At 59.8% G+C, this 24,103-nt stretch overlaps 10 protein-coding genes across 10 annotated transcripts; 4 read left to right on the forward strand and 6 right to left on the reverse strand.

The window, feature by feature from the left end:
• The first annotated feature begins 54 nt into the window (after window positions 1-54).
• On the forward strand, window positions 55-726 carry SPRG_05041 (ADP-ribosylation factor-like protein 2). The gene is made up of 2 exons (XM_012343550.1): window positions 55-136; window positions 189-726. Exons 1-2 carry the CDS (start codon window positions 72-74, stop codon window positions 682-684), a joined length of 561 nt encoding a protein of 186 aa, XP_012198940.1. The 5' UTR covers window positions 55-71; the 3' UTR covers window positions 685-726.
• Window positions 727-1,156: 430 nt separating this feature from the next.
• On the forward strand, window positions 1,157-1,942 carry SPRG_05042 (hypothetical protein). Its single transcript, XM_012343551.1, has 5 exons — window positions 1,157-1,259; window positions 1,312-1,400; window positions 1,453-1,568; window positions 1,613-1,683; window positions 1,732-1,942. The coding sequence occupies exons 1-5, from the start codon at window positions 1,191-1,193 to the stop codon at window positions 1,873-1,875; spliced, it is 489 nt and encodes a 162-aa protein (XP_012198941.1). The 5' UTR covers window positions 1,157-1,190; the 3' UTR covers window positions 1,876-1,942.
• SPRG_05043 (hypothetical protein) lies at window positions 1,927-2,452 on the reverse strand. The gene is made up of 2 exons (XM_012343552.1): window positions 2,357-2,452; window positions 1,927-2,280 (listed from the first exon to the last, which is right to left on the reverse strand). Exons 1-2 carry the CDS (start codon window positions 2,418-2,420, stop codon window positions 1,964-1,966), a joined length of 381 nt encoding a protein of 126 aa, XP_012198942.1. The 5' UTR covers window positions 2,421-2,452; the 3' UTR covers window positions 1,927-1,963.
• A 737-nt stretch (window positions 2,453-3,189) lies between these two features.
• SPRG_05044 (hypothetical protein) lies at window positions 3,190-6,138 on the reverse strand. The gene is made up of 2 exons (XM_012343553.1): window positions 5,306-6,138; window positions 3,190-5,258 (listed from the first exon to the last, which is right to left on the reverse strand). The coding sequence occupies exons 1-2, from the start codon at window positions 6,131-6,133 to the stop codon at window positions 3,330-3,332; spliced, it is 2,757 nt and encodes a 918-aa protein (XP_012198943.1). The 5' UTR covers window positions 6,134-6,138; the 3' UTR covers window positions 3,190-3,329.
• A 127-nt stretch (window positions 6,139-6,265) lies between these two features.
• Window positions 6,266-7,173, reverse strand: SPRG_05045 (hypothetical protein). The gene is made up of 4 exons (XM_012343554.1): window positions 6,897-7,173; window positions 6,679-6,843; window positions 6,533-6,637; window positions 6,266-6,473 (listed from the first exon to the last, which is right to left on the reverse strand). The coding sequence occupies exons 1-4, from the start codon at window positions 7,158-7,160 to the stop codon at window positions 6,321-6,323; spliced, it is 687 nt and encodes a 228-aa protein (XP_012198944.1). The 5' UTR covers window positions 7,161-7,173; the 3' UTR covers window positions 6,266-6,320.
• A 2,685-nt stretch (window positions 7,174-9,858) lies between these two features.
• Window positions 9,859-12,604, forward strand: SPRG_05046 (hypothetical protein). Its single transcript, XM_012343555.1, has 3 exons — window positions 9,859-11,812; window positions 11,858-12,255; window positions 12,313-12,604. The coding sequence occupies exons 1-3, from the start codon at window positions 9,880-9,882 to the stop codon at window positions 12,592-12,594; spliced, it is 2,613 nt and encodes an 870-aa protein (XP_012198945.1). The 5' UTR covers window positions 9,859-9,879; the 3' UTR covers window positions 12,595-12,604.
• Window positions 12,605-12,652: 48 nt separating this feature from the next.
• On the reverse strand, window positions 12,653-13,868 carry SPRG_05047 (hypothetical protein; the record flags this gene model as incomplete). The annotated part of the gene is made up of 4 exons (XM_012343556.1): window positions 12,653-12,830; window positions 12,901-13,079; window positions 13,130-13,435; window positions 13,485-13,868. The coding sequence occupies 4 exons, from the start codon at window positions 13,866-13,868 to the stop codon at window positions 12,653-12,655; spliced, it is 1,047 nt and encodes a 348-aa protein (XP_012198946.1).
• An 868-nt stretch (window positions 13,869-14,736) lies between these two features.
• Window positions 14,737-20,863, reverse strand: SPRG_05048 (hypothetical protein; the record flags this gene model as incomplete). Its single annotated transcript, XM_012343557.1, has 5 exons — window positions 14,737-16,315; window positions 16,378-17,806; window positions 17,839-18,177; window positions 18,223-18,364; window positions 18,426-20,863. 5 exons carry the CDS (start codon window positions 20,861-20,863, stop codon window positions 14,820-14,822), a joined length of 5,844 nt encoding a protein of 1,947 aa, XP_012198947.1. The 3' UTR covers window positions 14,737-14,819.
• A 368-nt stretch (window positions 20,864-21,231) lies between these two features.
• Window positions 21,232-22,953, forward strand: SPRG_05049 (hypothetical protein; the record flags this gene model as incomplete). The annotated part of the gene is made up of 12 exons (XM_012343558.1): window positions 21,232-21,342; window positions 21,386-21,443; window positions 21,494-21,597; window positions 21,646-21,843; window positions 21,888-21,948; window positions 21,992-22,083; window positions 22,126-22,176; window positions 22,227-22,370; window positions 22,415-22,512; window positions 22,563-22,637; window positions 22,680-22,864; window positions 22,913-22,953. 12 exons carry the CDS (start codon window positions 21,232-21,234, stop codon window positions 22,951-22,953), a joined length of 1,218 nt encoding a protein of 405 aa, XP_012198948.1.
• Window positions 22,866-24,059, reverse strand: SPRG_05050 (hypothetical protein). The gene is made up of 7 exons (XM_012343559.1): window positions 23,880-24,059; window positions 23,749-23,830; window positions 23,610-23,697; window positions 23,444-23,558; window positions 23,337-23,400; window positions 23,217-23,285; window positions 22,866-23,168 (listed from the first exon to the last, which is right to left on the reverse strand). Exons 1-7 carry the CDS (start codon window positions 24,038-24,040, stop codon window positions 23,034-23,036), a joined length of 714 nt encoding a protein of 237 aa, XP_012198949.1. The 5' UTR covers window positions 24,041-24,059; the 3' UTR covers window positions 22,866-23,033.
• Between the last annotated feature and the right edge of the window lie 44 nt (window positions 24,060-24,103).

Raw genomic sequence — 24,103 nt, forward strand, 5'->3', positions numbered from 1 at the left:
CTAAAGTTGCGTTTCATTAGTCTATAGACCAACGTCCTGGCCAATTGGCTTGCAATTTTGCTTTCGTCGGTATGGGGCTGCTCACGATCTTGAAGAAGGTCAAGCAGAAGGAGAAGGAGGTCCGCATTCTCGTGCTGTACGTGGCGACGCCGACGCGGTCATGGCTCATGCGACTATCCCTTGTCTAGCGGCCTCGACAATGCAGGCAAGACGACGATTCTCAAGAAGTTCATGGGCCAAGACATCACGACGATCAGCCCGACATTGGGTTTTGACATCCAAACGCTCGAGTACAAGCAGTTCAAGCTCAACGTCTGGGATGTCGGCGGCCAGCAGACGATCCGGTCGTACTGGCGCAACTACTTTGAGCAGACGGACGGCCTCGTGTGGGTCGTCGACAGCGCCGACCGCCGCCGCATGGACGACTGCAAGCGCGAGCTCGCGGCGCTCTTGACACAGGAGAAGCTCACGGGCGCGACGCTGCTCATCTTTGCCAACAAGCAGGACCTCCCCGGCGCGCTCAGCCCGGACGAAATCGTGGTCGCGCTCGGGCTCCACGAAGCCCAATTCGAGAACCGCCACTGGAAGATCCAGTCGTGCAGCGCGTTCACCGGTGACGGCCTCGTCGAGGGCATCGACTGGATGGTCACGGACATTGCCAACCGCATCTACTTGCTGGAATAAGAACGTATAATATATGATCGCATCTTTGCTGTCGGTGGCAGGAGGCGAAGCTGCGTTCTGTGGAGCACTGCGCACAGCGTAGTGCATGCTTCGTACAGACCCAATTCGCGTCGAGCTCGACGGCGGCATGAGATGCGCACTCGATCAATAATGCACCAGGATGCTGATCGTGTAGCTCGCACTGCGGGCAGCCGCGGGCCAAGTGCCTGCAGAATGGCTGCGAGCCCTCTCCTTGCTTCGCTCGACGATAAAGAGTCGTTGCTATCTGCAAGGGCGGATGCTGCGGTAGAGTCCTGGCTGTAGGTCCAGCAGACATGACCAGCACCTACCAGTACCGACGTTGCGATCCTCGTGGCGTTGAGATGGCCTCCCTTGGGCGCCGCAAGTGGCGCGTCCGGATTGGCTGAAATCCTATCCATCGAAACAATATCAGCGCTTTTTGGCCAATGGCATCGATGCATCGAAGGTTGAGGGCCTGCGTCGTCGTCAATATAGAAGCGGCCAGCATGATCAAGGGGATCCTGATCGTCAACAACCACGGGAAGGCGCGCATCGTCAAGTTCTACGAGCACGTCGTACGTCGTTGCATCCTGCGCCTTCTCCGACGTCAACCTCATGCGCATGTAGCCGGACGCGGAGCAGCAGGCAGTCATCCGCGATATCTACACGCAAGTGTCCAAGCGCCCCGACACGCTCTGCAACTTCCTCGAGGGCAGGTACGCGCTAGCTGCATGGCCCATTGGCGTTGACTCATGCGCACATGGCTAGCGTGCGCTACTGGGGCGATGGCATCAAGCTCATCTACCGCCACTACGCAACGCTTTACTTTGTGTTTGCAGTCGACAAGCAAGAGAGCGACCTTGGCATCCTCGACCTCATCCAAGGTACGACCTCTTCTCAATACGATGGCCTCATGTGGTCATTGCAGTCTTTGTCGAGACGCTCGACAAGTGCTTTGAGAACGTGTGCGAGCTCGACCTGATCTTCCACAGCGACAAGGTGTGCATCAAGCATAAGACGGGCAATGATGGCTCATGGACGTACTAGGTGCATTACGTCCTGGACGAGATCGTCATGGGCGGCATGGTGCTGGAAACCAATATCAACGAGATCCTTACGGCCGTCAATGAAATGAACAAGCTCGACTCGAACTCGACGAAGCGGTCGCTCCCAGGCACGAGCAAGAAGTAGACAGTTTGCTACCGTGGGACATAGTTGTAAAGGAAGAGGAAGCCATTGAAATGCTTTGTCATGGTGCTTCCGCGTGCATTCTGCTGCATTAGATCATGACGCCCTTGGTCTTGGGCGCGTTCTTGGCCTTCTCTTCAAGCTCGCGATCGAGCTTGCGCATGGCCTCGGCTTCCTTCTCGGCCGCCTCCTCTTCGTCCGTCAGCACCTTGACGTTGAACTCGGCGAGGCGCGCCTCGAGCTTGGCCATGCGCTTGGCCATGACCGCGTTCGTGGCCTCGGCGGCCTCCTTCTCCTGCTTCATCGCCACAAGCTGGATCGATAGCGAGAGCGTCAAGACCGTGACACCAATGTTGAACACGTTGAGCTTTTGCGACTTGAGGTGGCCAAGGAACGAGGTCGGGTACTCTACATGACGCATGAGCCATCACCGTTAGCAGCAGCATGGTCCATGCAGAAGCAGCATCGTCCATCGCATACACACCAGGCTTGCGCGGCTTGGCCGCCGTCGACAGCGCGCGTCGCAGGAGGGGCATGGATCGCTGCATCTTCGGCGCTCGACGATTTACTGGCGATCGATCGATTCCTGACGCAACCGGTTCGGATACCGCCGGCATCTAACCGGATGTCAATCTTGTTTAAAACCCTCGAATATGTATACAACACGATGCACGTGTATAAACAAAATGCTCTCTCATCACCTTGAACCAGCGAGTGTACCCTGCAACCAGCGCCTCTCGCCACGGTGTTCCTTCCTGCAATTCCCTTCTGCACATGTCCATCGCCAAGTTCTGCCTCGTGCATCGATCTCTGTTTACATCAACAAAAGTCGCAACCAAAGAGTTGCAGTTCAACCATGACCTACCCCCGCGCCAATTCGACACAACCAGAAGACATACACTACTTCTCATAGCAAGTGGAGATTCTTATGCATCGCGCCGAGAGCGGGTAGTCGTTGTAGCCCTTGGCGCCGCCCGAGTAGAGCGTAAACGAGATGCTTCATCGCCAGTGATCTGCATCTGCTATTGCGTGAACGAAACATACAGCCGCCACCGCAGCGCATGTGTGCGAACTCGTTGGCTCGCCCAGGAGCCTCCGCCACTGGGAATTTACTTCGGATCATCGTGCTGGGTACCTGAGCACATTAACGCCATAATGAGCAGCGAGATGCTCTCGGCTTGGAGCACACACATCCTTCGTGCAGCAGACTTCTAAAACGGGGGGAAATTCGATGAAACGAGCCAGTAGGCGGTATACCCGTCGTAGCCTAAAAACGTACGATGCCAAGGGCTCCTGCCACCCAGGGATCCATCGTGTCGAGCCTTCCGACTCGTTTCTTTCTTTCTGTAGGGCATTCCATAGACCTAGCCCTCGCCAGTGACTCGTCGATGTATAGACGAGTTGACTCTCAGGTTTACATCCACACGAGAATCGCCGCTCAGAGCAGTCGAGCCTTTCTACGCAGCGCTCCCGTCGTCATGGCGTCGACGCTTGGACAAGGGCTCGTGATGCTCGTCTTGCAGCGCGGCCCGCATGCGATCGACGTCGCTACACAGCCGTTCGTAGCGGCGGAGCTTCTTCGCACCGGCTTTGCAGAGCTCAATGACGCCTTCGTCGTCCATGCGCACCGCGAGGTCGGGAAAGGGGCGGCGTCTGCTGGGCAGCTGCACGCGGGCGAGTAGGTGCATACAGAGCGAACGACGATGCAGCGAGAAGATGCCGCGAGTGGCGTCGGCGACAAAGCTCTGGGCCGCCGTGCATTGCTCGCAGTCGCACGCAAAGTAGACGGATGGCAGAGCCCACTCTAGCGGCGTTGGGCGCCGGCGTGTCGTCATGTATGCCTCGAGCACGGGCAGCATCGAGCCCAGCAGCGGGCGCAAGACGTGAGGGTGCGTCACCACGACAGGAAACCACTCTTGCATGACATGGGACGTGAAAGCCACCTTCTTGGTGCGGGTCTCAAGAGCTCTCCAGCGCTCATGCACCGCGCGCACGATCGGTAAGCCGGCATCCGTTTGGTCGAACGCTTCCAGCACGGCCCACGCCTTGGAGACCAGCGTCACCATGCCATCGCTATCGTCATTGTCCGTGACGAGCGCCGTGACCGCGGGTACGAGGTAGCGAACCAGGGAGGTCCGCACCGCTCGCGGCGCTACTGTGTCGGGGCACTGCGTCGCGAGGCTGTGGATGGTTTCGATCCCGATCGCCGGACGGCACGTGGCAAAGAACCGAGTACAAAGATCGTCGTCGTCGACGGTGGCCGCCTCCAGGTGCAGCGCCAGCACGTCTGCCCAGCCTTCGTTCGTGTCATCGTGGCGGGCGGAGATCTGCAGCACGCGCTTGACGGCGTCGTCAATGACGGCACGGTACACCGACGCGTTCCGAAGCCCGCGAATGCCAGGTGCAAGGACGCGGATCGGGTCAAATACCCATGGCGGGAGGCGGTGGCAGACCATATCGGCCAGCGCACCGGGGCAGAGAAACGACGAGATGTGGTGGACGACGCCAAGGGGCAGCCGCGCGCCGAGGTACATGCTTTCCTGGTCGTCGTCCCGCGTCCGGTTCAAATGGGCTTCGATGAGCAACATGTCGCGCAGCAGCGGGGTCGCCGCGGCGCTCGAGCAAGGCGCATTTTCAAACGTACTCAGCTGCTGGAGCAGCGCGTGGTAGGCAGCCACGAGGAACTCGCGCATGTACGGCTGCTTCAGCGGAAGGCACGCGGCGACGAGGCCAGCGCCATGCCTCACGTGCAATAGCTCCGACGTAGGGCGACGCAAGAGCGTTATAATCGATGCATCAAACGTCGGCCACCCGTAATGACGCAGCATCGTCACGAGCAGCGCTTGCAAAGGCGCGTCGGTATCGCGCAAGTGGATCGTTGCGACCAACGCTTGCAGCAAGGGCACGTCGCCAAGCGCCAGGAGCACGCGCCCGAGACGCGCGGCGTCTGGGACATCGGCGTTGTCCGAGAGACTAGAGACATCCGAGTCGACCATGTCGACCACCGCGTCGGCAAACGCGTGAATCGACGCATAGCCGTAGAGGTCCGTGGACGCGCCAATGACGAGGGCATCGAGCTGTCGCAGCGACGCGCGAAAGCCGAGCAGCCGGAGACGATGCTGCTTGGGCCAAAAGACGAGGCAGAGCTTACTGATCGACAGGTTGATGTCGTCTACATACGACAAGAGCGGCTTGTTGTCGAGCACATGTGTGAAGACGGGCGGCAGGGCATTGGATGCAATCATGATACAGGCGGTGATGCAATCCACCGGCCGGTCGTCGTGGTCGCCATCATCGTCGTCGTCGTCGTCTTCGTCCTCCTCATCACGGTCTTCCCCGTTGTCATCTTCCTCGCCGCCATGGGCCCAAAGCGTATACATGCGTTCCTACGCCAGTGCGGTCATCCATGGGGTCTGACCAGAACGTGTCGTACCGCTTCCACACGCGATATGTAGTGTACGTGTCGGTTGGCATGCGCGCGCTGCCGCGTCTCGACGAGGGCAAGCGCAACGTCCCAGCAGCCGGTACGCGCAAGGCGCTCCACCAACAGGTTTTCCGAGGCCTCCAGGGTCTCCGTGGTCAGCTGCATGAAGTGCCGCCGCAGCACCTGGGCTCGCAGCGTGGTCTTTTGGCGCTTTCGCGTGGCCGCGACCTGCGCCGCCGTCAGCAAGGAGGCAACACTCGGTGGCGTTGCCTTGGCGGTTGCATCGCGATAGATGAGGTCGAAGACCAGCATCGCGCGGGCGCCTTTCGTGATCGGCGCCACCGCGACGTCGCAGCCGTTGTCGAACGCAAGAAATGCCACGTGTGGCGATGGACAGTGCACTGAAGCGCCGTCCAGGGACGCCGTCATGTCGCCGCCAACCGCCGTCGACGCGTAGAAGACCACCAACGTGCCGAACGAGCCCGATGGCCGGGCAGGCATCGACGGGAGGCTGGCGCTGTGATGGAGGACGACGTGCGAGAGCTGGATGCGATATGGACCTTCCGGCGCCATGGCTACCTCGATGGCATCGCGAATGACGGCTTCGTTCCGGGCGTCGAGGTGCACGTCGTTGAGAAAGTGAACGTTCGATGCATGCACGTGGCCGGAGGGATGCGCCGCGAGGATCGCCTTCGTGTCCCGCGCGAGGTCGATTGGTGACGCGACGCCGTCAATGCGCGCGCGGCCGTCGAGGCCACGCACCAGCGGCTCTTGCACCGCCGGCAAGCGCTGCAGCTGGCGTAAGAGCTTGTTGATGTCGTCGTCGGTCGCCGTCATTTTGCCTTTTGCACTTCGCCACGTAACCGGATGATCCAAACGCCGGATATGAATTTGCATTTTGGCGGGAATCCAACTCAGCACCATATTGCGCCTGTTGACCCTGCCGACATGTCACAAGACCACACACGAGAGCGCTAAATACTACTAGTATTACGTACTGTCGATTATAACCCTGTGTTCGAATCTACTTGCGCGTCGACGCAAGCGTAGCGGCCTTTTGCTCGCGTAGCTGGCGCTTCTGCTCTTCGTAGAGTGCAATGACGCTCTTGTGGGCCTTGGCAGTCGCGGCCATCGCACGCTCCGAGTTGGCTATCCGCGCGGCCTCCTTCTCTTTGAACTAGACCATCGAATAATATAGTGCAAGTTTGTCGTCTACAATGATGCCATTTGGTGTACCTTGTGCCGCAGCTCTTGCTTGGAGAACTGTGTCGAGTGGTTCCAGCGCTCGGCGTCAACGAGGTTCGGGTGGTTGGGCAGCTCCTCGGTGCGTTTACAGATGCCCTATGCGTCATACGTGGCGTCACGTAAGGACATCTGCGTACCCGCATCATGCGCTCATCGCCAAAGGCCTCGCCGCGGTAAACGTCCTTTTGCGCGACCTCGAGGATGCCCGTGTTGAACTTGTTGGGCTTGGACAGCAGCGTCGGGTACTTGTCTGGCAGCTTCTCGGCGCGAAAGTTGTACTGGTACATGTTGCCGTGGTTCATCTGCACAACTAGAATCTCAGACAAGGTGTTTAATGTCGTGGAAGAGGACGCACCTCGGCGTGCACAAACGTGCGCTTGTGGCTCGGCGTTTTGAGCATCGTGTCGGCCGTCGACGCGTCCCACGCGTGCTTGTCGATGGCGAGAATCTGCGACGCGAGCGCCTTTTGGATCTCGCGCTTGGCCGCCAGCTTTTGCGGCGGAATGTCGTCGACGTGGAAGCACGACTCTTGAAACTTGTAGTTGATGGGTGCTTGGGCGCTCCCGATCTGGAACTTGGCTTTAAGCGGCGCCACGCGGCTCGGCTCGTCGCCGTTCATGTTTGCGCGTTTGGAAATAAATTCACATGATGAAGAGATATTCTTAGCCGGTCGGTTGCGTGTGCGTAGCGAGCTAGGGTCAATGCATCTCGAGGCGTCTGTCGTTGGTCCGAGGCCAGAGCTTGCTTCCAGATACAGATCGGAGATCGCTTTCAGAAATGTCTGGAGCGCGTCGAGCGATGCATCGCATGCGTCTTCTTCGACGCGGCAAAGCGCGTCCTCAGCCTCCAAGCAGTAAACATTAGAGTTGTGAGAGGAGTGATCGCGGGCGTCGTCGGCTCGGCCAAGCTGGATCATGCTGCGCCTGCACTGCTACCGCAACTACTCCACCAAGACGAGATGGACCAGACTGGAATGTGCTACATTGCAAGTCGCCACTTTGCACGACCTATGAAGACATGAAGTATGCACATTGGTCGTCAACTGGCTCGCCACAAAGATGGCCGAACACGATTTCAAGGGCCGCCTAAAGGGACGCATCGTGTCGGTTCCCGTCCGGATTCCCGCATTACTGGTTCGCTGCTGCTTGGAATGAAAGGCTCCAGGGGCCGTCAGACTCAGTTTTGAAAGGTAGAGTTTGGACCAGTCTGAAAGACGCAAGCAATAAAAATGACCCGGAGCAGCATACAAGCACGTGTTGACTTGTGGCAATTCATGCGGCAGTGTCGGTGTCTGCAAAGTTGCGTGGAAGTCTTCGCTTCATCGCTGACACGAGCCTTGGTCTGCTCGAAGAACCGCGATCGCAATTGCAGTGTGGTCAGACGAGGCTGCACGCAAGCAGCGTGCGTCACGGCGTTCGAGGATGCTAGTAGCACGAACACTTCAACAAAGTTGACGGTCGTCGAACCCTCGATCGGTTGCGAAGGGGTGAACGATGCGGTCGCAAACCAGAGCACAAAGCATGATGAGCTCGCGCCGGCGTCGATGGATTGGCACTACAAGCCATCTGAAGCGCGCCTATACAAGCGCAGCGGGGTAGACGTTCGCCGAGGCTCCTACGTTGCGCTTGCGGACGCGCGGTGACCAGCTTCAGGGCCCGGCGTGTCATTAGTGGCGTGTCATCATGGATTCTCTAATTCTCTGCCGCGCGTCGAAATGACCAGGGTATCGTAAAATGTTTATTGAAGTACATGTAGATCGTCCACCCAAGGGCATTCGGACCATTCATGAGCTATCGACACAAGAAACTGCTGACCTCAACGACTACGACCTCCCACACCCGCACTGCTGCACCCACCGAGCTCCGAGTTCTATCCTGCCGCCGGCGTTGGCGCGCGTACTCGGGCTCGAAATGGGATTGTAAAATGTCCCATTCAAATTCGACAGAGGTTTTGTATGTAACGCCACGGTTTTTGCAATAAAATATACGCGCGGGTGAGTTTAGGGGTAAGGTATCCATGTATATTTCATTATCTAGCGGTTTGTAAGAAATACAATTGGCAGGCGGAACGTATCTTGGTTGCGACGCGGTCAATCTCGAATTTGCGCTCTGCACGATCGTGATGGCCAGCGCGTGGTTGCCCAGTTTTGTCCAGGCCAAGAGCAGCTCGTCCAGCAACATGGCCCCAACGCGCTGCAACACGGGCGCTCCCGTCATCCGAGCTTCCGTGGTTTCCGAGGATGTCGCTCGCCAGCCGCGCCGGTGCTTCTACGTGTGCCACCATGACACTACTCTGACCGCGCCACCAAGCCTTCTCGTGGTTCTTGGTCCAGAAATCCAGACCAACAACCACGATGGTGCTGTTAGAAATCACACAGCGGCTACCGATCTAAACCAACAGAACTACACACTATGCACAGATTACCAGTGGTCTAGCTTACATAACAAACAATATCACTGTCATATTTGCATTCTACTACACACATCCCCGACCGTGCCACCGTACAGCACACTGCGTGGCTCAGACTTCTTACAGGTGCTTGGTGGCGCGGTAAGAGTAGTGTCATGGTGGCACACGTAGAAGCACCGGCGCGGCTGGCGAGCACCTGAGACTCACTTGGGTGCTCATGTTGGTTGTCCATCGAAAGCCACGCACGCCTGCGTCAGCATCGTGCCACCGCACGCCACCAGCGCTTACGCCATGGGTCCCATTCCTGACGCAGCCTCGCCACATGAAGCACCTTGCCAACGCGACGATCCCATCCCCGGCCAAGACTATCAAGACTCCCAAGATCAAGGCGCCGGGCCAGCTCCAAATGCTCGAAGCCCAAGCAGCGCGAGCCGCAGATAAATTTAATTCATTTATTGTCAATTTGTATGTTAATCATGTTTCAATAGTGTCGGCAGGACTACGCTACACAAGAGGGCACCATGTCCATGCATCGATCCAAAGGTCACTACTGGTCGATGATCATCCAAGCTGCCTCGTCCTCATTCCCACAGAGAGAAAGATCGCAATGTGGCGATCCGACCAATGAGCGGGCGTGATGCTCTCTTGCAGCACATGCCACTTTTAAAGTGTTGCTTCCGCCTCGCGCCTCTGTCGGCCTCTGCTGGATGGTACGAAATCTCATTTCCATGCACACAGCGTGCACTGGATGAGCCACACGTCCCATTGTCTCTTGCGCACAGAGGCCTGCCACCAAAAAATGATCCGCATGCCACATTTATTATCTACCGATGCCGAATGTTACCACATACTGCCATATTTACCAGCCACGTGCCGAATCCGCCCGCCGCGTGCCGAATCATGGAGTGACTGCAAAATTCGAGTTGACGATGGATCCCTCCGAGTGGCACGCGCTGGGCGAGGCCCAGTACCAGCGCCACCACCTCTTCGACATGGGCGCGTCGTGGCGCGAGGAGGTGGCGTCTGTCGGCGACCTCAAGGACTTTGATGTCGTGCCGGCGCAGTACGGCGGTCCCGTCGCGCTGCTCCGCAAGTCGCAGCTGCTCGTGAAAATGGACGCCAAAGGGTCTCTGAGTCGGACGCTCTTTATCTTCAACGCGTGCGGTAGCCGCCTCGCATCCATCTCGTTCAAGGAGTACGACGAGAAGAAGAAGACGCTCCTCGGCATGGCGTGGACGGACGAGATGCGCCTCTTGTGCGTCTTTGACGACGGGCTCTGCGTCACGTACAGCATCATGGGCGAGCTCGAAAACTCGTTCAACATTGTGTCGCGCAACCTCAACACGAAGATCTGGAGCTTCGAGTCGTGGGGCGGCGGCATCGCCTGTCTCCTCGGCAACTACATGGTCGTGCAGGTCATGGACATTGACTCGGTCTCGCCGCGCATCGACCTCATCATGGAGACGGGCATTTCCGAGGCGAACCCGCCGACATGCATGGCGGTGCTCCACCCGCGCTTCGTCAAGACCAGCATGCCCGAGATCTTCCTCGGCACGTCGGCCAAGTCGCTCGTCGTGCTCTCCAAGCTGCCGGGCAGCAACAAGGACTCGATGACGGATATGCACCTCGAAGAGTCGATCAAGGCGCCGATCGAAGCGATTGCGATCGCGCCCAATGGCATGTTTATGGCCATGTACACCCAAGACGGCGTCCTCACCGTGCTCAACACCAATTTTGACAAGAAGATTCTCGAGTTTGAGACATCGTCGAAAGCAACGCCAAAGAGCATGCTCTGGTGCGGCGAAGACTCGGTCGTGCTCTACTGGCAAAACGTCGGCCTCATCATGGTCGGGCCGCTCGGGTCCTGGCTCAAATTTCCGTGCGACGGCCCTGTCGAGCTCTGCCAAGAAGTCGACTCGTGCCGCCTCTACAGCAGCCGCGGCCACGAGCTCCTCATGCGCGTCCCGAAAGCCACAGAAAGTATCAAGCGCATTGGCAGCACGTCGCCGGCTGCGATGCTCTTTGACGCGCTCGATGCGTTCGACTCGGGCGACGCCAAAGCCGACGAGAACATTCGGTCGATCCAAGTGCACAAGACGTTGGAGCAAGCGATCACCGACTGCATCCACGCGGCCGGCAACGAGTTTGATTATGCGGCGCAGCTTTCGCTCCTTCGCGCGGCGGCGTACGGCAAGTGCTTCTTCGACAACAGCGCCGACGCGCGCAGCTCGGGCTACGATTCCGAGCTCTTTGTCGACATGAGCCGCAAGCTGCGCGTGCTCAACGCGCTCCGCAAGCCGTCTGTGGGTCTCCCACTGACGCTCCGGCAGTTTGACCGGCTCACGAGCGACGTGGTCGTGTCTCGCCTCGTGGCCATGCGCCAGCACTACCTCGCAATCAAGATTTGCGAGTACCTCAAGATCTCGCCAGACCGCGTCCTCGTCCACTGGGCGTGCGAGAAGGTCAAGGCCTCGTTTGGGGACGCACCCATGACGGACGAAGCCGTCGTGTCGCTTGTCCGGAAGAAGCTCAAGGACGCGACGCTTGTCTCGTACTCGGAGATTGCGAGCTGCGCCGAGCGCGCGGGTCGTCGCCGCCTCGCCACGATGCTCTTGGACTTGGAAGAAAACGCGTCGGACCAAGTCCCGCTCTTGCTCTCCATGGGCGAGTGCGAGCTCGCACTGCGCAAGGCGCTCGAGTCGAGCCAGACGGACCTCATCTACATGGCACTCTTCCACATGGAGCGGCTTGTACCGACCGACGACTTTCGCCGCGTGCTCCAGTCGGAGCCCATGTACGCGGATGCGATCCACCTCATTACGTCCTACTACATTGGCACGGGCGAGGCGCGCGACAAACTCGGTATATCTTTCTGTTTGTATCAACGTATCAAGTGGACATGCGTAGATGCGATTTGGCCCGACATGGCGAGCGCCAATTACGACGTGCTGCAGTCGTTCCAGATGATAGACGTGGACGCGAAGCTCAAGGTGCTCAAGGACGCGATGGCCAAGTTCAACGTCGCCAAGCTTCCGATCAACGCCAAGCTCACCGAAGAGCAGATGGACCTCCTCGTCGAGCAGAAGAAGCTCGATGAAAAGGCAGCGCCGCACATGACAACCTCGTTCGTTGGGCTTTCGCTCAGCGACACGATCAAGCAGCTCTGCATGGACGCCAAGCGGGATCCCAAGTCGCTGCAACTCGCGGCCGGCCTCGCCAAGAAGTTCAAGGTCCCCGAGAAGCGGTTTTACCACGTCAAGATCAAGGCGCTCGCCGAGACGCAGCAGTGGGACACCCTCCACAAGGTATCGGAGCCGTCATGATGCTGCTGGCATTTTAACATCTCTGGTGTGTTCGTCTAGTTTTCCCAAGAGAAGAAGACGCCGCCGTGCGGCTTCAAGGCGTTTGCGGTCGCGTGCCTCCGCGAAGGCGAGAAGGGCCAAGCCGAGTCGTACGCAGCGCGCATCACGCAGCCCGACGAGAAGTTTGATACGTTTATCCATCTGCAAATGTGGCTCGCGGCGCTCGAGCTCGCGGTCAAGCTCAAGGACCCGGAGAAGCTCTCGATGGTGCGCAACAATTGCCAGTCGCCCGACATCCAGGCGCAGGTCGACCAGGCCGCGCAGCAGCTCGGCTTCATCTAACTGTACGAACGCGTCTTCGTTCTTCTTATGTTGGCGTTGACGGAAGAAGCATATTAAGTTAAAGGCAGTGAAAGTGGCGCGCCAGCGCGTGCTGCCGCATCTCGGCCGTCGCCGTCGTCGCAACCAAGTGCTCGGCGTAGGCGTCCAGCGGACCCTCCAGCGCCGCCTGCTGCACGCTGCGATAGACGCTCACGGGGCCGTCCGACGCGCCGCGCGGGAGCTCGTCGACCACAAGCCTACCACATCCATGAGCTGAGCTTATTTGAGAGCTTCTTGCGACAAGACGATGCAAAAGATGATGCGTACCACGTAGCAACGCTCTTTCGGGCAATGCGGTACGAGGAGCTCTCGTCCGCGAGCACGCTCTGGGCGACAACGAGGACGCGCGCCGCGCCATGGGCCGTCCGGTGCACGAGCCGCTTGAGCAGCGTCGTGTCGTCGTCGTTGCTGGATACGACGACGGTATCGCTGTCGAGCGGAGCCACCTACGACCGTATAGTTTGGCATCGCGCGTGGCGTGCGGGTCTCAACGTACGGTCGTATGACGGGACTGCGCGGTCTCGAGCTGCCACAAGACGGCGCCGACGTCGCCCGCTGATGCGTACACGACGCCTTGGCTTCGCGTCTCGATATAGGCGACCGACGCGCCGTCCGGCGTCAGCTCCATGGTCCACGCCGGGTCGTCGTCGTCGTCGAGATTTGGAAGCACGTGGGCTACGAACGCATCGGTGACGTGGTCGGCCTGCCACTGCAAGAGGCGCTGGATGGTCTCGAGGCGGCGCAGTGGGTGGTGTGGCAGCGTGTACGCAGTCCGGGGCTCCGTTCGCACGTCCATGAGCATCTGCGCAGACGCGTGAGCGGCATGGAAGGACTGTGCATGCATGTGTTACCTTGCGCGGGGCGCGGCGCTGCGACTGGAGCAGACAGAAGGCGCGATGAAGGTCCGTTACCAGGTCGTTGCGCAGCCGCGTCTGGTCGGCGTACGCGGCCTCGAGGCGCATTTTCTCTCGATCGGCAATGTACCTCCACGAGAGCCGCAGCCGCGGCGCATGAAGCGATGTGAGCGACGGCAGCCGCGGGCGCACGTGCTGGCTCCGCTGCGCCTTGAGCTGCTCCAGCTGCAACGTGAGCGCGCTCGCAGTCACTTTCAGCTCGTGCATCTCGGCCATCTTCTCCTGGCGGTACTTGGTTTTTCGCAGTCGGTCCTTCTTGAGGCGCGCTTCGCGGTCGTTCTGCATCGAGTCGTCGCTCTCGGGGGGCGACGGGGTCGCCATGCAGTCGTCAAGTGACATCAGCATCCTCGTAAGTGATCCAAGTCGCCATCCCACGTTCGACGGGATGTTTACCGCAGTCGCGCCCGGCTGCGAAAATATAAATGCGCCATCGCATTGCGATACAAACACCAAGGTAATACAATAAAACAGCAACCCGTCGGCGCCACCTGGCATCGCTGGAATTAAAGTGCAAACGCCGTCGTCGCTGATTGGTCGGTTCGATATATTCGCGCGTTCTCATTGGCTATCATCGCGCCATGCGTGTCAAATGCATACCATCAACATATCCTGGCAGCAGCGACGACGATCGCCGCGAGGAGAAGCACCGGGGCTGCCCTCGCTTCGTAGAATTGAAAGAGGACAACCAAAAGGGGATTGAACCGGGGCCCAACGTCACCCATATGTACCGCAAGGAACGGCTGCTTCTCGCTGCTGCGTTACCAAACGATGCCAGCACGTGATTATTCCTCTGCGGCGAAATCATAAACGCAGCGCTAATGCAGAGTGGCGCGGCAGCGTGACGCGTCGATCGTGATCACGCGGCGTCGACGCGTCGATGCGCCGCTGTTAGCGTTCTCAGTGCCGCCTTGAGATCCCATCGACAACGACAACGAGTGCTTGGCCTCGCTTTGGGAGCTGGTCCTGGACACTCCTTGACCGCCAAGGTGTAAAGTCATCTTCACCCGTTGGTTACCCGCAAGCTGCAGACCATATGTCTTGATGTTTCGTCTGCTGGAGTAATCGCGTTGGCGTCCCGCGCGTTCCACGCCACGGCATGGCGAGATGGCGATCGCAGCATCCCGAAACGAGCTGCGCGCCTGCCACGTCATGAACCACACTTCCAAGTCTCTTTTCAATCGAAAAAAGTCGTTTGTCGAAATTCGACATCCGAGTGTTTCGTTTGAATCCCATCAACTGGATACTACTCTGACCCATCGCACTTGACAAGAATCACGACGAGCTGGGCACCAACACGACGGCCGACGCATTCGATACCACTTGGAGGTTGATCGCGCGCTCCGGGGCGCCACGCAACGTCAGCGTCTTGGTCGCATTGCGCCGGTACGGCAAATGCACCATCCCGAGGAGCTTCGCCGGGTCCGTTGCGTCCACAAGCAGCGCGTAGAGAAGGCGCGGGCGCGGCTTGACGAACCGCGTCGAGACCACCGACGGCAGGAGCGACTCGTTCGTGACGCGCACGCTCACCGTGACGTCGACGCCGTCCTTCTTGGTCGACGGCTGCTGCGTCACGCGTACATCGACGTGCGGCACGTGTTGCAGTGCGGCCTGAAGCTCGCGGACCTTGTCGCTGCTAAGTCGCTTGGGCCAGACCGCCTCTGCGGCGTTGGCGATCGGCGGCAAATGGGCAACGTCGGCCGCCGAGAGGTGCGGCAGCTCGAGCCACCCGAGGCGGTCGGGCCACTTGCCAAAGAGGAGTCCTTGGGCCATCGCAACGCACGCGTGCACGAGCGGGACGCGTCCAAGGAGCGCGGCAATGTCGACCATGGCGCCGGAGATGCGCGGAAGGTTGTCGAGCACGACGCGGAGGTCGTTGTAGCACTCGCTCGACGGCGCTTGGAGGCGGCCGAGGTGCATCTGCAGCAAGATGCTCGTCTTCATCTTGGCGCCGTGCGCATCCCACTTCCAGTGCTTCTCGAGCTTGGCAAAGCGCACCGCGGCGGCCAGCGACGCGTTCGTCTTGGCTTCGTGCGGCCGCAACGGCGTGTCGGCAAACTCGGCGCAGCCCGCGATGATGGCGAGGAGTGCCTTCATCGTCGCGTCTTCGTCGTCTTTCTCCGAGATTTGGAGCGCCGCCAGCGCCGTGTGCAAGTGGTAGACCGTCGCATAGTCGAGGTACTGGGCACTCGCAATCTTCCCGAGCGGCGTCGGCGATAGCGCCTTGCCACGCTGCTGCACGCAGCCGTTGGCGACGAGCTTGGCGAGCATGTCGGTGACGAGGCGCTGGAAAAAGTAGCTCGTCTCCTGCCCTTCCTCGAGGCCATAGTACGCAGGGTTCTTCTGGACGCGCTGGAAGAGGAACGTCCAGGACAGGTACGTGACCGCATCCCCCATCGTCTTGATCGTGCCGTTGGCCACTTCGGCGTTGAGCGTGTTCTCGAGCGACAAGTGCAGCGACGACTCGACCGGCATCGGCTCGTAAATGAAGCGCTTGATAAAGTTCTGCTTGTCTTCGTGCACCAAGACGACGGCGACGCCCGTCGTGTCAAACTGCGGGCGCCCCGCGCGGCCCATCATTTGGAGGATGTCGCTCATCGGAAAGTCGGCGTATCGGCCTTGCTTCGGGTCGTAAAACTCGGTGCCCTTGATGACCACGAGGTGCGCCGGGAGGTTCACGCCCCACGCCAACGTCGACGTGCAAATCACGACTTGGATCTTCCCGTTCAGAAAGAGCTCTTCGACGACATCGCGGTCCTTGGCGCTCAATCCTAGATCGCAGCCATCCATCAATCTATCAATCTATCAATCTATCAATGGATGAAGGGCCTACCGGCGTGATGCAGACCGATGCCAAAGACAAGCGCGTCCTTGAGGGCCGGGTCGCGCACCTGTTGCACGATCGCGTCCATGACCTCTTCGTCTTCATGCAAAAATTGCTTGGGCGTGCCGTCGAGTGCAGCAAACGAGACAAGGGCCATGGCCGTCAGTCGCGTCTGCGCGCGCGACGCGACAAACACGAGCGACGGCTTCTTGGGCGAGTGCGTCACGATCGCGGCGTACGTCGGCTTGTTCATCGCTGTCATCCGCGGCACGTAGTGGCGGCCCGGAAAGCCCTGCAAGTGCACGTCCATCGGGATCGGCCGCACGGACGCGCGAAAGTTGAAGATGCCCGCCGACGGCTCGTCAATCCCCATCCAGGCGCCGACGTCGATCGCGTTGGCGAGGGCGGTCGACAAGCCGACGAGGCGAATTGATGGGCGAAGCATGCGCATGCGCGAGACGATGGCCTCGAGGACCGGGCCGCGGTCTTCGCCGAGCAAATGGATCTCATCGAGCAGCACGAGCCGCACGTGCTGCACAAACGACGTGCGCGTGAGCTGGCGCGTGACCACGTCCCACTTTTCCGGCGTCGTCACGATGATCGACGCGCGCTTGAGAACCGACGCTTCGACCGTCGTGTCGCCCGTGAGCTCGACGACCTTTTTCCCGAGAGGCGCAAACTTGTGGGTCCAGTCTTTGACGCGCTCGCGCGCGAGGGCCTTGAGCGGCGCGACGTAAACGACCAGCGGGCTGCCTTGCGCTTGCTTCCACACGCGCAGCATGGCGAGCTCGGCCACGATCGTCTTGCCGCTGCCCGTCGGCGCCCCCAGGAGCACGTTGCCGTCCGTGTGGTACAAGGTATGAAACACTTGGGTCTGGATCGGGTTGAAGAATGGGTACGGGTAGCACGTCTCAAACGCTGGCTCGTTCAGCGCCGCGATCGGCAGCGGGTGCAACGACTGCAGCGGCGTGTAAAAGAGTGACGGCGCCGACGTCGTCTTGGGCGTCGGCACGTCAATGTCGTGGTGGCTGTCGACACCGACCCACCGATCCGACAAGACGCGCAGCATGTACGAGTTGACGCTCTGCGCAAAGAGCGGAATGTGAAAGACGAGCGAAATGACCTCGCCCGACAGGTACTGCGCCTTGTGGATCAAGACGTGCTCGGCGTGGTAGATTGCGGCCTCGTCCTCGACCCAGACCCACCACGACTCGACCTTGCCGTGGTACAGGTCGGCCCACTCAAAGTCGCAGCCGAGCTTGACCGTGAGCCGGAGGACGCCGTCGGTCACGGGTTGCGCACTCACGTCCACGTCCAAGTACGGAAGGTACCGCACGTGCTGGAGCACCTTCTCGGCGACGCGCGGGCCATTGACGAGCGGCCCAATGTCGGCAATGGTGAGCGTCGACACGGTGTCCATGTCGTTGCCGTACCGCTCCTCGAGGCGCATGATGGCGTCGTGGGAAGCACGGCGCCAAAGCGCCGCAGCTGCGACTGCGTCGACCAGAACCGCATGTCGATCGACTTGGCGATGTTGAGCACGCGCTCGGCCGCGAGCGGCCAGCCCTTCTTGAGGCAAATCTCAAAGAGCGCCCGGGTCACGCGCGACCCGTTCTGGGCCACGTAATTCGTGTCCGAGATGAGCGTGAAGCTCGAGAGCTTGTGCGACATGTTGGAAATGTACGCTTGGAGGAGGATGTTGGCCTTCCCCGACGACGTGTTCTCGCCCTTGATCGGAATCTTGCACGCCTTCTTGATCTTGTCGAGTTCAACGAGCTCGTCGTCCCGCACCTTGACTTGCTCAAATTCCTACCCAAAGCATGATTGATACTTTGATATCGAAGGACGACCTACCGTCGACGAGCAAATGACGTTGAGCACAGTCTGTTCGTCCATGTCGCTCATGAGCATATCGTTGAACGTCTCGATCGTCGCGTGCGTAATGTAGTAGTGACTCGCGACGCGGCCCAAGTTGGTCAGCGCAAACTCGCCGCGGCTACATATACCCAGTGGATTGATATCTCGATATCTCGATAGTAGTACAAAAGATACCATACCTTTGGTCAAAGCGGATCATGCGGCAGCTCTCGAGCGTCTTGGCCGCCTCCTGCAGCAGCGACGTGCGCTTGTTGACGAGCATCGGGTCGTTCGCGCGCTCGTCGTACGACATGCCGTACGTCATCGGGCTCTGGAGCATGCGCACGTTGAGGTACGTGTAGCTGAGCCAGACCAGCGCTTCGGCCATGTTGGCGACCGTGCCCGAGACGATCTCGGCGTTCAAGTGGTCGGGCAGCGTCTTGATGAGCGCCGATTCGATCGGCGCTTGGTGCACCAATAGCCGCAGATAGTGGTCGAGCTGGTCGTGCGTCGTCACGATCGTGGCTTCCCCCGACGTGTCGTACTGGGGTCGACCCGCGCGACCAAAGATTTGCATCACGTCCAGCATGCTCAGGGGCGTCATGCAGCCCTTCTCCGCATTGTAGATCTGCGTGCCCTTGATCAAGACCGCGTGCGCGGGCAAGTTGACGCCCCACGCCAGCGTCGCCGTACAGCAGAGCACGCGGAGCTGGCCGTTCTCGAAGAGCTGCTCGGTGAGATTCCGATCGGACCGGAGCATGCCGGCGTGGTGGATGCCGCAGGCATGCCCGACAAACTCTTGCAGCTCGCGGTTCCGGCTCTTGAGCACGAGCCCGCTGAGCGCATGGGCCGTCGCTTCCTTCACGGGCGTACCGGGGCAGAAGAGGTCGAGCGTCCCGGCGCGCGCTGCAATCTCCAGCACCGCGCGGATCGTGCCGACCGTCTCCTTGCGCGAGTGCACAAAGATCATGACTTGCTGGCCGTGCTCGAGGTTCTCGAGCGCATACTCGTACGCGAGCTGGTTCATCGCCGCCATCTGCTTGCTCCGGCCCTTGTCCGTGATGCCAATGAACGTCTGCGCCAGTGGCACCGGGCGGTAGCTCGCGTCAAAGTGGAAGAGACCGCCGCCGCTCGGCTTGTCTTTCGGATGCGGCACGCGGAGGAACTCGGCGACGTCCTTGTAGTTGGGCAACGTCGCCGACAAGCCGACGATGCGGATCATGGTCTGCGACGACTCGACGCGACGCAACGTGCGGGCGACGATGGTTTCAATGACCGGCCCGCGCTCGTCCGCAAGCAAGTGGACTTCGTCGATGATGAGAAGCCGCACTTGCGAGATGAGCGCTTGCTCGTGTGTCTTGCGCGTGATCACATCCCACTTTTCCGGCGTCGTCACAATCAGATGCGTGTCTTCAATCTCCTGTTTCGTCATCTGCATGTCGCCCGTGAGCTCGGCGACGCGCAGCTTGAGGCACTTGAGTCGCTTGGAGAAGCGCGTGACGACCTCCTGCGCGAGCGCCTTCATGGGCGCGACGTAGATGATCTTCATGCTACCAATGTCGCCGCCGTTGTACAAACGCTGGTTCTTGAACTCCTTGAGGATCGTCATCATGGCCACGTTCGTCTTGCCCGCGCCCGTCGGCGCGCACACGAGGAGGTTCTGGTTCGAGTGGTACGCGGCCTCAAAGAGCTTGCTCTGGAGGCGGTTGAGGTGCGTGATGCCTTCAAAGACGCCGACGGCAAAGTCGTCCATCGCCGAGATCGGCACGAGCTCGTCCTTGGACGTCGGCCGCGCAATCAGCGGCGGGATAAAGACCTTCTCGTAGCCTTTCGCAACCGTCTTGATCGCGTTCGACGGAAGACCGGACGCCATCGCGCTCGTGTCGTACGACAAGTCGCCAAACTGCTCCTTGAGCTGCGACGTCGGCGATCGCGCCTGGCCTTGCTGGCTCTCGCGGAGCGCGTTGACCACGTCCATGTCGTAGCCCGCGGCTTCGAGCCAGTCGGCCTCGTCGTGGGCCTCGTCATTTCGGGGGTTGCGCCGGGCGTTGCGCCGGGCCTCCTTGCGCGCGTGGCGGGCCACAGCTTGGTCGGTCTCGCTCTGGATGCTCATGGACGCACCCTTCGTCTTGCCACCAGCGCCGACGACGCCGTGCGCGATCGCGTGGGCGCGCGAGAGCTGCGATGACGTCATGGCCACGATCGAACTCTGGTTCGAGAGAATCTCCTGGATCAAGTCAAAGCCGTCGAACCCGAGGAGGTTGAACACAGTCGACTCGGCGTCGTCCGTCTTGAGCGCGTCCACAACCGAGTTGGCGAGCTCGAGGCCGGAAAAGACGCTCTGCGTGAGCGCCGCATGCTGCTCACACACGCGGAGAAGCCACTCGGGCGAGACGCTCGGCGCGGCTGGCGGCGGGGCCGCAGCGTCGGTGGCGGCGACCGAGGCGGCGCTACCGAGCGGGTGCGCCAAAAAGGCCGGTCGGTCGGTCGCCGCATGGAACGAGTGGATGAGCGGAAAGGCAAAGGGCGACGACATCTTGGGCCCGCGCGGGAGGTTGACGCCCGCGGCCTGCTTGAGCGGCGACGCCGACCCGATCGCCCCGAACGCATGCTCCACGAGCTCCAAGGCAAAACCCATGGCGAAATCGATTTTGGCCCATCCAGTGTTTCTGCGGCCGCCGTCCCTAGCATTCTATTGCATACAAACACCAAGCTATCTTTTGCCCGCGTCGAGCGCCCATGGAATGCCGCCCGAACGTTCCCGATGGCGCTAATAACACGCAACTCTGGGTCGTCGGCGCCCGTAGCCTCGAGCACATCCGTTGGCGACAGCGGCCATGAGTAGACTTGTTGTATGTGCTATGGGTAGCATCCACGAGACCATGGGGTGCTGCCATCAGACACGCGATGGGATCTGTACGAAAATGCTGACGAAAACACTGTTTGTAGTTGGGTGTGTTCAGTCAAAAGGCATCCAGTGTATTTTCTGAGGCCAGCAGGATCGCGATGGCAGCGACGACCGACGCCGACTTGGCCGTCGCAGCCGCCAAGATCAAGCTCGCCGAGCTCTACGAGGTCCACGACCACTTCTTCTGCGCTGACAAGGCCGAGAAACAGGTGCGTTCGGCGACGTGCCCAGCAAGGCGCCAGCGGCGTGTAGAGCAAGCTCCGAGCCCTCGCCGACGACGTCGTCGCACTCGTCGATACCATTCCGCTGCGTACGACTTCGGCTTCTGCGCATTACACTTCGCATCAAAGATGTGCGTAGAGGAGCACCGGCAGCTCCGCGCAACAGTGTTCTACGTCAAGGGCAAGGCGCTCGATGCGTTTCCGTCCTACGACGCGACGGCCGAGCAGCTGCTTTCGCAGGCCGTACGTCCATGCGTGTGCCACGTGCGGCTTCTTAGGCTTGTCGAGTAGGCCAAGCTCGATCCGTGCAACCTTGACGCGTGGGTGGCGCTCGGCAACTGCTTTTGGAAGAAAGGCGACTTGGTCTTGGCGAAACACTGCTTTGAGAACTGCCTCGAGTACGGCTCGAGCAAGCACGCGCTGCGCAGTCTCTCCATGGTGCTGCGTAAGCTCGGGACCAAGCCCGAAGACAAGGCCGACCACGTTCGGGTACTCTATTTGCACGCAATTCGCGTGGCGTGACGCCGCCGTAGGCCAGCCTCCAGCACGCCAAGCAGGCCGTGGGCTTGGACTTGACCGACGGCGAGTCGTGGTGTACGTATCGCGGGTCACGATTGTCGCTTAGAAGAAGGCGTAGACGTGCTCGGGAATGCGTACCTTGCGCTTTTCTTTGGCGACTCGCACAGCACGGTCGACCTCGACCGATCGCTGGCCGCATACACCCGCGCTGTACGTTCCCTTCAGTAGACAGCCGTCTGAGTTGTCGTCTAGGAAAAGGCCGGCGCGGGGCAGAACCCCGATTTGCACTTCAACCGCGCCAATGTAAATACTTTGGCGAAAAAGTATCAATGTATCGAGTGGCAGCGATGTAGGTCCATCGGTACAAGGAAGACTACGCCGAAGCGGTCGCAAGCTATCTGCGGGCGCACGAGTTGGACCCGTCGCTTCGCGCGATCGACCTCGTCGACGCCATCGTCCAGTACACCAAGCACGTGTCCGGTCTCGTGCTGCGCAAGGTCCGACGGTCTTCCAACGGTTGACGCCACATGCTAGTGCATAGGCTCGTCTGTCGCCCAAGAAGCTTAGTCAGCTTGCTGGTAACGTGCCGCCGCCAGTCGACATTCAAGGTCGTACGCCCTGCCCGATCGCATCTCTCCAGTAGTGATGCTTCAAGCTGCTTATGGGCTGCTCCATGCACGTGTCGGTAGGCTGGGTCTGAACGAAGGTGTTGTCATCGCGCTCAAGCTGCTAGCCGACGTCCCCCGCAACCACGAGCCGCCTGGGTACATCGACCGTCTCCTCACCTCGTTGAAATATGGCGGTAGATGCTTCATCATGATGGACGGCGCCGAGACATCCTGCGCCGTGTCCGTCTACCATCTCGATAGCGAAGCCAGCGTCAAGATCACAGACGACGACACCGTCTACGTGCTGGACCCGTGTCTCAAGGTCATGTCGCTAACTTACAACGGCACGGTACAGACCCTTCTTCCTCGACGAAAACAAAAAGGTGGAGAATATGACGATAATGGTATGGTGTACATGGATAGAGCATTAGCTACAGCTGCGTCCACGTCGCCGAGCCACACCTCTTTCTGATCAACGGCAAGGTCGTCGCCTCGTCGTACGCGCACGCCGAGGTGCAGCTGGATAACTTTGACGCGTGAGTTTTTCTTCGTTTATTTGCTGGCGCCACCGCCGGCCGACTTGAGAAACGCGTCGAGATGTTGGCCTTGGTACTTGAGAAACTCGATCTCTTCCTTGTAGCGCTTCTCCTGGAGCGCCCGTCGTTCGCTGCTTCGCTTCTCAATGACCTACGCTCCTTTCCGTTGATACATTGATAGATTGCACGTCAAGTGAACCTCGAGCTTGTTGGTGAGTTCAAGCACCTTGTTCTCGTACTCTCGCTTCTCTTCTGTGAGCACGTGGATCTATACACACAGCGCTGTTGGCCGAGGGAACCAACCCGGCATTTTGCGCACCCGATCCTCGAGCGACCCCATGCCTTGTTCGGCTTGCAGCTGCTTGCGCACGCCAAAGGTAATGCTAAAAGCCTGGATTCCGCAGCCACGCTCGATGGGTCGCCTACCTGCTCTCGTACAACGTCTTGTACGCGTCGGTGGTCATGCGAATCTCGTCGCGAATCCGCAAGAGCAAAAGACCGCGCTCGGGCGAGTTGATGGCGACTTCACGGATGAGCTCATCTACGCCATCATAGCATGGCTGCAGGGGCCATCTTGCATGTAAGTGCGCACCAAAGCACTGGGCATAAATGTCTTCGCGGACGGGGCAGATGCCGCTTTCCCGGGCTTGGCGCTTGAGAAGCTTGCCGTCCATTTGTTCCTGCACGCATGATCATCCTCGTCCAGAAGAAGCGCACGCGGAAGCGTCTACCTGGAGCTTGATGACATCAAAGCGCGTCGAGGGCTCGGCCGACGTGTAGCGCATCCAGAACCCCGTCTCTTCCTTCCACATCCTACATGTTTACATGTCGAGTCGATGCGCGGGCCACAAAGGATGTCTACTGGGGCGGCAGCATCGCGTTGAGCACATCTTCGATGCGCGCGACGGGGTCGATCTTGGCGCCCGGCGCAGCCTTGGCCTTCTTGACGCCTTCGTTGCTCTCGCCTGTAAAGATGGGCGCGTCGTAGCTCACGAGGCTCTCGGGCGGCGACGGCTCGGCCATGTCCCTTCAAGATCCAATCTCGGTGTAGAAAGCCGACAACGGTTGGAAAAATCCTCGGAAAAT

Source organism: Saprolegnia parasitica (genome assembly GCF_000151545.1).
Source record: "Saprolegnia parasitica CBS 223.65 unplaced genomic scaffold supercont2.14, whole genome shotgun sequence".
NCBI classification, from domain to species: Eukaryota; Oomycota; class Saprolegniomycetes; order Saprolegniales; family Saprolegniaceae; genus Saprolegnia; species Saprolegnia parasitica.